The sequence below is a fragment of the Sebastes fasciatus genome, chromosome 11 (assembly GCF_043250625.1).
Source record: "Sebastes fasciatus isolate fSebFas1 chromosome 11, fSebFas1.pri, whole genome shotgun sequence".
Taxonomy (NCBI): Eukaryota; Metazoa; Chordata; class Actinopteri; order Perciformes; family Sebastidae; genus Sebastes; species Sebastes fasciatus.
Window position 1 is genome coordinate 7,206,404 of NC_133805.1, and position 13,196 is coordinate 7,219,599.

Below are 13,196 nucleotides of genomic sequence, written 5' to 3' on the forward strand. Positions count from 1 at the left end.
AGGCTCATTTTCTCATAGACTTCTATACAATCAGACTTCTTTTAGCAACCAGAGGAGTCGCCCCCCTGCTGGCTGTTAGAAAGAATGCAAGTTTAAGGCACTTCTGCTTTGGCTTCACTTTTCAGACCCTGGAGTTTTCCACTGTTTATAACACGTTCTACATTCCTCTACCTCAAAATCTTCTTTACGTTTTATAAAGATTAAACGAATGAGATATATCGAGTCAATTAGTGACCTCTAGAGGTGTTGGGAGGTGGAATTTGTTAACTTTGAGCGGAGCCAGCTGTTTTCCCCTGTTTTAAGTCTTTGTGCTAAGCTAAGCCAACCGCCTAATTGCTCTAGCTTGATAGCGAATATATTTCCTTTAATCGTGAACTATTCCTTAATATGCCAACATTTCTTGAATTGACTGACTGGATTACTGAATGATTCATTGACTAAATGAACGGCAGCTATAGCTGAAAAAAGGATACAGTTCTCATCCCCTTTCTTGTTCTTCGGCGGTCCCGGCATGTTGAGCAGGACCAGCTGTGAGTCACTGGAATTCTTGAGCACCGCCTCGTTCAGCTTCACGGCTGTGTGCATCCTCCGCACGTTGGACTGGTTGCTACGTGAGACCACAGATATTAATCAGAGCATCGGTTATCCTGCCATTCGCTACAAGGGCTGTTTCAGTATGATACTCTAAATCAGCGATCTAGCACAGTATGAAGCGCAGTATGACTGATTGGGAATCTGATGATCTTGATCTTGGAGGCGAATACAGCACACAGACGCATGCGGCTTCCGTATTTGTCATCATGCACCCTCTTGCAAACTGAACTGGTGAGCTACTATATATATATACTTTCACACAGGCATGCCAACACAGACTCATGCACAGAGAGTTCATGCACGTGCAAACAAAAAGCGAACAATAAAGTGACTTACAGATTCTCCCACTCACTAGAGGAAGAGAGCAAAAAACAACATATCCAACATTAACACAATAATAAGGGCTGCTCTTTGATTGTTTCGGATTATCTATACAAAATTGGCACTCCTCTGCCATCAAACAGTGTTAACAAATTACATTTGAATGCACTTAAAGGGATAGTTCAGGTGTTTTGAAGCAGGGTTGTATGAGGTGCTTATCCATAGTCAATGTATTACCTACAGTAGATGACGGTCAGCACGCCTCCAGTTTGAAGAAGCAGACAGGAGTATAAGCTTGGGAGCAAAGCAATGTACTGCTGTGGACGGGGGGGCAGCAGCAATACGTATTTTAGCCGCCTAAAAGAAAGTACCATCTAAAAAAATCAATATTAGTTTAAGTGTACGCTATATTTAGAATATTTTCACTGCTCTATCTTGCCGTCTGACAGTCCTTTCCGATGGGGAACTGAAGCTGTTGTATACATCTACGCTCTCGCTAAAGACACCAGACTGCATTGAAAAAAACAGCAAATTTACCTCGCAAAACACGGGGGTTGCTGGTCTACCGCTGCCTCGATCTGTTAGTTTGTTTGTGTTATTGTGTGACTTTGGTGAATCCGAACTAACCAAAGTGGCAAAATAACACAAACAAACCTATTGATGGAGGCAGCGGTAGACCAGCAACTCCTGTGTTCTGCGAGGTAAAATTACAGTTTTTTTTCAATGGAGTCTGGTGTCTTTGGCAAGAGCATTGATAACGGCTTCAGTTCCCCGTCGGAAACATAGACTGTATAGCTGTCTCACGCAAGATAAACCGGCGAAAATATTCTAAATATAGCGTACACTTAAATTGATATTTCTTTCAGGTGGCTAAATTCTGTCTTGCTGCTGGCCCCGTCCACAGCAGTATATTGCTTTGCTCCCGTGCTGGTACTCCGGTCTGTTTCTCCAAACTGGGGCGTGCCGACCGTCATCTACTGTAGGTAATACACTGACTATGGATAAGCACCTCATACAACCCCACAACCAAACTATCCATTTAAGAGGACAACCCTTGAATAGTTCTTGTAGCTAACAGCAGCATATATAAATACATATAACATATACTGTATAATAACAACAATGATAACAGTATAATACACTATGATAAAAATATCTAACTCAACAAATAAATCATATTGTTAAAAGTGTTGAGTTGAATGTAAACATAATGTTTGGGGGCACTATAACAAAAATCAGAGAGTGCATCTTCAAGATGTTTTGCAGTAAAGCTGGATCTACTTACGGTTTCATATTAAACATGTCCTTAACTACCATTCCTTCTCTGTGTTTGTTCCTCTCATTGATCAGTTTGTCTTTGGTCCAGGTCATGTGGACGCGATCTGGTGCGGCACCTGCAGCTTTATCATTCATCGCAGAATGAGACGCCGTGTTCCGGTCATGGATCAACTGAGCCTAAACAAAGGTCAGGTCAGATGATTGAAAAGTCAGTTTGGTGTTTTCAGCCACGTTACATCCTTCTTCTTTTCTAATCCCTAGTAATAAAATGTTGGATTTACAATTAAATCCTTTCTAGTAACGGCCTAACTCAAAAAGATCAAACTGATTCTGCATTTCTGTTCAGTAGTATCGTGTATCTTAACTTAGTAATAGTGGAAATTTTACCCACAAAGCAACAAATTGTCATTGCAAATACAGTATGTCATTGAGGGATGTGAAAATATGACCAGAAGAGGATATGAAGACAATTTGTTTGGATGTAAATGGTGTTGGTTTTAGGGCAGTCAGGTGATAGACAGGTTTATGGTGATGACAGCACATGCAGGAAGACTACACAGAAACACACACTGTCTTTTACAGTGGACACAGTAAACCTCCTGCTCTGTTTATGTGATCTCCTTTAAAGGAACAGTGTGTAACATTTCGGGGGATCTATGGTGCAGAAATGGAATATAATATTCATAATTATGTTTTCTTTAGGGTATAATCACCTGAAACTAAGAATCGTTGTGTTTTCGTTAGCTTGGAATGAACCCTTCGTATCTACATAGGGAGCAGGTCCTCTTCATGGAGTCCTCCATGTTGCTCCCCCATGTTTCTACAGTAGCACAGAACGGACAAACCAAACTCTGGCTCTAGAGAGCCTTTCACGTTCTTATGTTACCTGAAGGCCACCGTAGTTCTCCGACACGCTCAATTGGTCTGCAACCACACCACTAGATGTCGCCAAATCCTACATACACACTGTATCTTTAAAGACACAGTGAAATAAAAAGGACATTTTTCAAGTTCCAAGTTAATTGTGCACTTATCTCTTTTTATATGCCCCAAAAAAAATATTTTATAGGGTCAATTATCTAGCATGTGCTGAAGTCTGACAGCTGCTAGAATAGATGTCTGTGTTCAGAGACAAGAGGGACAAAAATCCAAACCATACTTGAGTATCTCAATAACTACTGGCTAGTAACAATAGGACGGGGATACTGAAAGACCCAAAACTCTGTTGCTGTAAACTTTAAACATGATCCAGAACATTTTGACCCATTTTGTGTGTTAGAAACTCAGGGAATGGAGGTTACTAATAACTGGATTGAGTCTCATGTAGACCTCCAGTTCTGGGAGTCTGGTGCACATTTAAATGCACTCAGTGAGGAATTTGTCTCCCTCTAGTGGCAGCTTTTGGTCCCTGCGTCTCTGTCCAATGATGAATGGAGGAACGACAGCAAATACACAGAGGCTGAACATTTTATCCCGGAGTTCAGCATCTGATGACAGCACTGTCTAAAAGCATTGTTATGAATGGATTATGATGGGAGAAATGATGGCGTGATAAATGGAGGAACCAATGGTTGGCCACTATGGGCCGTTTTGGTCGCCGTGGCTACCTCGTCCTCTGGTATGCACAGGGTGTTGAGGGAAGGGACACCTGATGACTTCTTTCTCTTTATGGAGCCGCGTGACACATCTGTGATGCTCTGAATCTGAGCCCGTTGTCCAATCACAGAGCCAGGTTAGGGGGGGGGGGAGAGTTCAAAGGTCAACAACAGCAGAAAAGACCATGAGGAGTTACGTTACGCCTTTGTCCTTGGGTGGAGGATAGCCATATCAGTAAAGTACAGCTGTAATATCATTTTTATGGTGGTGAATACAGTTTGTTATACGTATAATATATTTGTTCAAGTGTGCCGTAGCTCTTCTTATAGTATAGTTTTGCATCAAAGTTGAGTGTTGTGGACAGTACCTAAATGTGTATCTAGGTAAACCTTTCAATTTAACAAATCTTAATTACCATTACACTTGCATCTTTTTACAGTGCATATGTTATAACATGTGTGCCACGTACCTCCCTCTCCTTCTCAGTGCGGGACAGCTGCATCTGTTTAAGCATTTGAGACCTCTGCTCCATCACCAGCGTCTTCTCGTAGGTGAAGGCTGAGATGTCACCTTCATGCTAGAGGGACACATATAGAACAGACTTAAAGTATAGTCTACCACCTGGATCAGGAAAAAAAAGGGATTGACTGAATTGCGAATCGTCTCACCATCTCCACCACTTCCACCTGTGCATCCAGGCGCAGATGGTAGAGAAACGTCTGGAGGTCTTTCTTCATCTGGATGGAGTTGTCGTCCATGTGGGCCACCGTGAAGATTCGCATTTTACACTTCCTCCATACCTGCAGAGACGGGAGATGTATCAGTAAAGCTGCCAATCCAAGAGCACTAAATCCTATCTGTGACCCTACTGTAGGTACGAGAGGCATGCGAGTAGGAAACTCTCAGCAATTACGCCATCTTAAAGCAGCTACGTGAAGCATCACAACATCCATTTTTTACTATTATGAGTGAAGAATTTTGATTGATTTGAAAGGATTGTTTGGTCTAACTATTGTTAATCGCGTTCAGCCCTAGTTTAAAAAGATGACTGTGTAGTTTTTACATACGATTATTGACTCTTTTTCTTGCTTTTTAGAGTCTGTTTTAACATTGATATTGAATCCATACAGTCAAAATGTGAATAATTCATGTTTTGTTAGTAATTGATAATGCATTAAATAATCTAAAAGGAAAAGACAATTTAGACAACACACACACCTTGTGTTGACTAAGTAAAAATGGCAGCAGCATGAGCAGTCCGCCATCGTGTACGATCCACCACACGTCAATGGTTCCCCCCTCCAGACGATCCTGGTTACTATTACTAGGGAAATGGTCGATGTTCTTAGCAACCAGCAGAGCCAGATGAGCTTCCGTTGTCTCTCTCACTGTTTCTGCAGAGAAAAAGACAGAGAGTGAGCATTTCAAATGTTTTTTTTTAATGTCAGGGCCATGGTATAAAGCCTCATAAGTTCTTTGTCTCCCTTCTACTGTTCCGTTGCATCTTTCCCTTTTTCTCTTGCAGAGATAATAAAGGTTCCCGCTACTTGTTGCCAGACTGCCAGTGTACAAGAACAACTCCTTTGTGTCTTCAAACTGCTGAAATCTTGTGTTAAATTATAACCCATAATGGTAAACTTGTTAGTAAGTTTAGAGAAAGGTGCCTATTAGAAATATGGGACCTTAACTTATGGAACCAATTATTGAAAAAAGGTATCATACGGAAGCCCTGAGAGGCAAGTTTGGCAGGTGAAAAAAAAATGTTTGTTGGCAAAGGGAGTGTGTTTGTTGTTGTAATACTCATTCTGGCCACAAGAGGCTTAAGTGCACCACTACCCCATGTTCTAAATAGGACTAAAAGCATTCATGTTTTCTACCAGGTGAGGTTTAATTTCTCCACGCACTCTAACAACAGGGTGCATATATTATGTGTTATGCCTAGTTCACACTACACGACTTTAGCCCTGATTTTGCTTTGATTTCATTTCGTCACACACTAACTGTGTAGTTTACCTATGAAGTTCCTCCTCGCGGAGGGGTCCCGGGCTTGTGTCCAGCCTGTTGGCCAGGCCATCAGCACGGCGTTGTGTTTCATTCCTCCCAGTCCTGCTGACTGGATGAGCAGGGAGAAACCGTCTCGCAGGTTGGACGACACCACCACATGGGAGAAACCTTTCATCTTCTCCGCATGCATGGCTGCTTTCAAGTTCTGCAGTGATCAAGTGGAGCAAAGACAGTAGGACAATAAGTTAAAGTTCTTGTTGATAACATTGTTATGTAGACGAATATTTGTTAAAAAGTAATACATCCACAGAGCCTTTAGAAAAGTGCTGAATTTTGGCAATTTGCTGCTTTAACTATGGCCTCATTAATAAACATATTAAATTTAGAAATTGAACTGCTGTACCTGTGACTTCTATACTGGAATACAACCATGCAGAGGACTAAACGGGGACAGCAGATGACTGAACAAATTGACCAACCTGCTCTCCGGTCTTGACATCATTCCCCCGGGTCATGTAGGTTCCCTCCAGGACCGAGCAGACGATGGTCAGTCCCTTTCCTGCCTTGAGCTGCGTAGTGAAGGACAGGAGACGAGGGTGTTTCACCGCCAGGTCCGAGTCCAACTTACACAACACCAACAGCTGAGGCCTGAAGAGAGAGAAAAGATGTAAGTGGTAAAATACAAGCAAAAACAATAATGCATTAAAGGGACTGTGTGTAAGTTTCACACGTATGAACATGATTTAATCATTTTTATTGCCAATGTGAAAACACGATATCTGTACTTCTGCTGCATCAATTTTGATCCTTTTCTTTTTAACTGTCCATCATGAGTCTGACAATGTTACACTGAATTTTTTTTGCTGTATTTTAGATCTATTTTTGCCCTATTTGCCCCAAAGCACACGTTTGTTTGGACTACATTTTGCAAAGATTTTGTAAAAACATTTGTTTTTCATTTTATTTTCAATGAAAAATGCATAGACTTGTAGGGAAAATATGTTCAAAAGCAGTCCAGGTATAACAATAAATAAAGATCCTACAAATAGTACATCAAGTTTTGTGCGTCCCTTCCTCTGGCTTCATTATGATTAAAGCAAATCACAACGTACTGTACACACACTCTCACCTCCAGTTTTTGGTGTGTAGCGGTACTTCCTCCAGCCGGATGAGAGCATAGCGTGCTGCATTTAAGGAAAGACCTCTGATGCCGTCTCCCCATTCCTTCTCTGCCCTGCAAAATCCAAATAGGGAAGTTTCACCTCTTTTCCAGATGTTTAAGAATAGAATTAGACATTCAAATGTTTTATCCAGTCTCAGTGGCTTGAAAGATGTAAAGCTTCCTCTACTGTCTCAACAGATCTCTTGATCTCCTGACCTGAAATCCTCCAGACTCACCCTCTGTACTCAATGTACTTATAGATACAGCCGGCTATCACCATGGCAACCAGGGCGTAGTACCAGGAGGAGATGAACATGAGCGAGAGACACAGACTCATCCCTAAGAAGGACAGGGTCCTACAGGACACACACACACATACATACAGAACATATTAATATCTGTGGTTGTAATCAAAGCTTTGGAAAGCTCACATCTTACATAAAATGTGCAGGATTAATTTTGAGTTTAGTTGGAAGCTGTTTTCTTACCAGTGATAGAACTTGAAGCGAGGTCTCCAGTTGGGCGTACGGAGCAAAGTCTGAACAGCACAGGCCAGGTTAACGAACAGATAGCACATGAGGAAAAACCTGAGCAGACACACAAACAGAAAAGTTCATTAAGGGGAGACACTACAGGTAAATACATTGTTTTTCATGCACTGGTCAATTTAGAGATTTTGGACTATTTTGCTTCCATTACGTGTCTTCTTTCAGACTAGTGGGAGTGTAATTAAATTGGCAGGAAAGTAACCCAGACTGAAAGCAGGTTGGATATAAAGTGGATCACTTGTTTGTATTGTCTAAACCACGTACATGGAGAGGATGGGGGCCACAGCATCCAGAGAGGCGATGAGGATTCCGATCTCACAGATCCCAACTGTCAGCAGCAGAGCCCAGGTGGGTTCACCATTAGCCTTTCCATGACCGAAGACCTGGGACAGACAGACACAAAGAGATGGTCTGATACAGTACTCCATAAAATCACAAACACAAACACATCTTATCATCAAGGTCAGTACAGCTGCCAGATACAACTGTAGATTCTGCGTTTTTTCACATTAAACTCTGGGAAATTAGAGTTGAGTTCGACCAAAGCACACTTGGTGATTGTTGGAAAGAGTAACGACGACGGTTTAGGTGAGTTTTATTTTGTTTCTGTCCAGTTTGAATGAAGTGTTTTTACGTTCAGCTGATCTCAACATAAACAAAAATACACGTGGATGATGGCGCAAGCTGAACGGAGAAGGGGGGCAATCAAACTCGGGCACCTTGGCGGAGGTCTGCGCTCTCCGAGTGCCATTCTAGTTTATTAATAAAAAACTATTTAATGTGGAATGTGTCTATAACTTTCATATTGCTGTACTCGATGACCGTTAGCATCGGGCCGAACAACGTCCCTTAGCTGTGATATAATCACAACATACCAAGGCCCGTCATGAGCTATTGCTTTATTAGTTAATTTCAGTATCATATATAAACTCCAAATTCAATCAGATCAAGGCAGAGCGATTTCAGGTCACATTAGTGTGAAGGAAGAGTATCTGTAGCATTCGTGACTGGTACGGCAGATCTGGACCTCTCCTGATATTCCTTCAGGCAACAGGAACATCAGACAATATAATGGATCGGTGTCTATGGCTTCTAAGAATGCCTCAAGGGAAAAGGTTGCGCTTTGTACGAACAAGTATGTGGTTTAAGATCACATCATGAATCTGACGTAGACTTTTCTTGGGACCTTTCTCAAGGACGACTTTAAGAGAAAACAGGAGGTTATGGGTGAATGAGGCCTACTGTCTTAAGTGCACATCAATCAGCGGCTTAGTTAGAAGTTGGTCTAAATCTATATTTGGGAGTTTATAAACTGCTTTACTGTGCCAGAAGTTCGTCAAATCAACCCTCCAGCACGCAACATAAAGGTAAGCAAAACCTTTGAACATGCCATTACTGTGTAATGTCATTACTACGATGTACAACAGTGTCATGAGGGATGTGAAGAAGCTGAAAAGACCCTTTCAAGACCAAATCAAATACTGCAGTGAACCAAAAGTCATTTTGTGTTTGGGTGACGCTTGATTGTAAAAAGGGCACAGGACAGTAACATACGAAAAGCAAAGATACTTCCAACACTGACCTGTAAGAACGGGACGATGCCATCCCGAGCGATGGCCTGCAACAGCCGGGGGGCGCCAGTGAGGCTCTGAAGCCCCGCCCCGCAACAGGAGAAAAATGAGCCAATCACAATCACCCAGGGCGACGGCCAGGCCAGGATACCAATCACCGGGGTCCTCTTCACTGAGAAACCAAACCTGAAACAACCACAAGCATTCATGCAATATACTCTGTACTGTATACTAGATATACTATGTGAAAGTCAAAAACACATTTCCATTCAACACCAATGATTCTGTCTGTAAAAACAACTATTTGAGCTTTCGATCAATTAATATTACACTTACTTGTCTCTCAGCACCACTCCTTCAATACAGGCTCCAAACAAGACCACACAGGAGATGTCTGAGCATGAAGTTAAGACGGTAATACTCACACTTTGTCTTTACTTTGCGGTAACAAACCTTATCTGTGACATTACAACACAAATAAATACAAATAGAACTGGCAAAATCAGTGTTGTTGCTCTCTGTCATCAACTGTGTATATACTGTATAAGAGTCTAGAGGATACAGAAGAAAGAGGTGGTGAGAATAGCCATTATGGTTCCTATTGGGATGGACCTCGAAGCATCTCTGAGATCACCAGACCTATTAGAACCAGCCATTATACCTGAAATAAAACACACACACACACACACAATGTAAAAGTTTGAGGAAGAAGTATTAAGATCCTTTACTTGTGTAAAAGTATCAATACCACAGAGTGAAAAATGCTCAATTAAAAGAAAAATTCCTGCATTTAAAGTTCTACTTCAGTAAAAGTACATAAGCATTAAAAGCAAAATGTAATTCATGTATCAAAAATACATGATATGCCCTTGCTCATGTTATATGTTGGTCACAGAACGGGGCTAGCCACAACAGCGAGCGTTAAAGGGACTGTTTGTAACTTTTTAAGCGTATAAATGTACCGGGCCGGGACACATGCGCGCTCGCATATGCGCGTTCGCGTGTGTTCCGCTGCCTCTCCTCCTCTGCCTGCTTGCCTTCACTCAGACAGAGCGCGCGTTCTCGCTCAGCTCGCTCCACCTCTAGACGTGAACGTGCACTCACTCCACACTGCAGAAGAGTTAGTTTAGCTCTGAGAATATCTAGTGAATGCACAGTGGACATTTGGGTAGAAATAAATGCTGCAGCTCCTCCAGACCAACAGAGGTTTCCCGTGTCTTGTGAAGTGACGGAGCTCTGCAGAGAGACACACTGTAGTCTCGTTACCGACCGGGTGCCGGTGTCTCCCTGCTCTCTCCGGCTGCGGGCGTAGAGAGCAGGGAGACACGCTGCAGAGCCACATTACCTCAGCCTGCGCTGAGGCAGGAAAAGCCAAGACTAGGATCAGATCTAAATCATGTTCATGGAGAGACCTTCGTCTGGTCAGCTAACATTACTGCCAAGCAGCTGAAATATAGAGTGATATTGTGGTTTTAGCTGACGTGTGTCGCCTCACTGTTTTGAGCGATGCTCGTTCAGGTATATTTAGAGCGAGCAAGCGCGAGCACGATACGATACGATACGATACGATACGACACGATACGATGCGATAAAACTTTATTGTCAGCTCTCACTGAAATTCCTTTTGCATCCATAGGCATCTCAATTTGAGAAAAAGTACACATACAATAGACATACTGTTACCATAAACAAACAGTCAAATAAGACCCATCAGTTGTACATACAAGACAAAGACCAAAATAAATCACAATTAACCATAGAATACATAACAAATTAAAAAATTACCTGTGACCGAGGGGAAGTATATTCCCACCAGCAGAGTGAAGTAGGTGGCGATGTCATTGAAGACGTAGGGCTTAGACGTGTCAGTGGACGGGTCCTGGGCTGGTACTGAAGGCTGACTCTTCTTCTCTATGAACGTATCAGCTGGGCCATAGTCGCCCCACAGGTTGTCTAACGGAAAGACACACAGAGAAAAGTATCATCAGTCGGATGAACATCAGGATTCATCCTCTGGGGCAGTGAATACCTTGGGGTCAAAGTTGATAATTTAGCCTGAAGGTGGCACCAGATGAAATATAATTTTTTCATGTAGGAAAGCTCAGAATATCTTCCTCTCCTCCTCCTCACCTTTGATGACTCCGCTCAGGAGCCCAGGTATGGCCCGCATCTCTGTCAAGTTGTTCAAGGTGAAGTATTCGTCACAGGTCGCGTTGGGATATTCACTGTCACAGAAGAGTTTCCATACCTCGGTGAATACAGTTATGTTTTTCACAATCTCCGTCTTTGCGCATGTTTCAAACTTTTCATTCCTCAGAGATCGGTTCCCCAACAGACAGACGCTGCAGAGGAGAGGGAGAAAAGCGTAGTGTAGTTAGATGGAAGCTGCTGTATCTGTTGTGATAGATGGAGCTCTGGTTCTCTGGGAAACAGATGCCTTTGGACATCTGAGAAGCATAATGATCGCTATTCTGTCTTTCAGAGGTTGTTGCGGGCTGAGTTTTCATGCTAGAGTGAAGGCATAAAGTGAAACTTATTTCTGAACTGACTGAATGAAAGTGATTTTCATAGGGGTCCCTTGACCTCTGACCTCAAGATATGTGAATGAAAATAATTTCCATGGGTACCCACGAGTCTCCCCTTTACAGACATGCCCACTTTATGATAATCACATGCAGTTTAGGGCAAAAAACATGCAGTTTCTTGCATGCAGTATAAATGTGTTATTTTCGCCTATTCTAAAATGGTGTATTTGAATATTTCTGCATACTAAACAGTCTTTGAACTACAAAAATTGTGCATCACTGTAAAGCTGAGACTCTTGTGGATCCAATGAGCCCAATTGTGCATGTTGATAAAATATTTCAGTCAGTGAGAAATGATTATTTAGCTGTTAGTAACTCACTTAAACTCTGGTGGTTCGATGAGCGTCTTGATGACTCCTGCATAAGTGGCCATGATCGAGAGAACCACACAGGCCAGAAACACCAGAGCCAGTTTGTTCACATACCTGCAGAAAGAAAGGGAATACATATGAGTTTGTGTGCTGGTGTGTGTGTGCTGGTGTGTGTGTGTGTGTGTGTGTGTGTGTGCGTGGATACTTACTTCACCCCTACAAACACTACCAGAGCCATCAGGAGCAGGCAGCCTGTGCCATAGACACGCATGTTGTTGAGCTTTGCTGCACTTTCACCTCCTTCAAACACCGTTGCTGTTGGGATGATGTACGTCTGGCAGAGGGGAGACAGCAGAAAGACAATGAATGTGTCGTTAACATGCTACTGTTGTGGCTGACCTCTTATCAGTCGGAGCGGTAACATACCAGCAGAATCTCTATGGTGCCCAGTATGTACATGGATCCAGCGAAGGTGGTTCCGAGGTAGAAACAGAGACCCACCGCTCCTCCGAACTCTGGACCCAGTGATCTGGAGATCATGTAGTACGAGCCACCGGCTTTGGAGACAGTAAATCCCGGTTAGTTAGACTGCTAACAAATGTATTCTTTGGTATCTTAAACTTTATTAAGTTTGGTAAAATAATATTTTACATTTTGACTTCCACTGGGGAAGATGGGAGAAGCTCTGAGTTGTTCAAAATGTTAAATATGCTCATCTGATTCACCCTCGGTCATCACCTTATGCTCATTGACATTTAAAGTAGTAGTTTGAATTTATTGTCAAACATTTTTATTAAAACATCATAACATTAATTATCAAATCAAGTATCATGACTTTATCAAAGGAAATTAATGTAAAGAAATTGTTTGCACTGTACCCCTTCGCTATATGATAAGATAAGGATTATCTTATCTTATATTTAATAAAATAAAAAAATATAAAATAATGATATATTTTTTCAGAAATGACAGGACCATAAAACCAACATTTTTTCCCATTCATGTTCAATTTTCATTCACCACAGAAATGCTGTTGAACAAAGGGTGACATGTATTTATTTATTGTTGCAGTGTCTTTGTTTTGTTATGATGCAATCACCCTAATACATCTACAGAATGTTACATAAAGCCTGTTAATCAGTATCAATGACTTTGCCTTGTCCTTCAAAAATCTGCCAGTGATAAATGAAAACACTCCGCTGTATCTAAGCCAGTGTTTTTGAATA

At 41.9% G+C, this 13,196-nt stretch overlaps 1 protein-coding gene across 3 annotated transcripts in view; it reads right to left on the reverse strand.

Annotated features, from left to right (window-relative positions):
• The window catches only part of LOC141776555 (solute carrier family 12 member 7-like), a 30,469-nt gene that overhangs the window by 1,836 nt on the left and 15,437 nt on the right, over positions 1-13,196 (reverse strand). For 2 of the 3 annotated variants that reach the window (XM_074650239.1, XM_074650238.1), the window contains exons 6-24: positions 12,397-12,527; positions 12,180-12,304; positions 11,980-12,084; positions 11,205-11,416; positions 10,860-11,027; positions 9,637-9,735; positions 9,411-9,468; positions 9,086-9,260; positions 7,768-7,886; positions 7,444-7,542; positions 7,192-7,311; positions 6,923-7,027; positions 6,273-6,441; positions 5,803-5,998; positions 5,008-5,183; positions 4,458-4,589; positions 4,259-4,366; positions 2,201-2,370; positions 474-607 (exon numbers count right to left, since the gene is read on the reverse strand). In XM_074650239.1, the coding sequence (XP_074506340.1) occupies positions 474-607; positions 2,201-2,370; positions 4,259-4,366; positions 4,458-4,589; positions 5,008-5,183; positions 5,803-5,998; positions 6,273-6,441; positions 6,923-7,027; positions 7,192-7,311; positions 7,444-7,542; positions 7,768-7,886; positions 9,086-9,260; positions 9,411-9,468; positions 9,637-9,735; positions 10,860-11,027; positions 11,205-11,416; positions 11,980-12,084; positions 12,180-12,304; positions 12,397-12,527 (2,601 nt within the window). Of the gene's footprint in view, positions 1-473; positions 608-930; positions 946-2,200; positions 2,371-3,800; positions 3,897-4,258; positions 4,367-4,457; positions 4,590-5,007; positions 5,184-5,802; positions 5,999-6,272; positions 6,442-6,922; positions 7,028-7,191; positions 7,312-7,443; positions 7,543-7,767; positions 7,887-9,085; positions 9,261-9,410; positions 9,469-9,636; positions 9,736-10,859; positions 11,028-11,204; positions 11,417-11,979; positions 12,085-12,179; positions 12,305-12,396; positions 12,528-13,196 lie in introns of all 3 variants that reach the window. The other variant, XM_074650237.1, reaches the window with a different exon arrangement.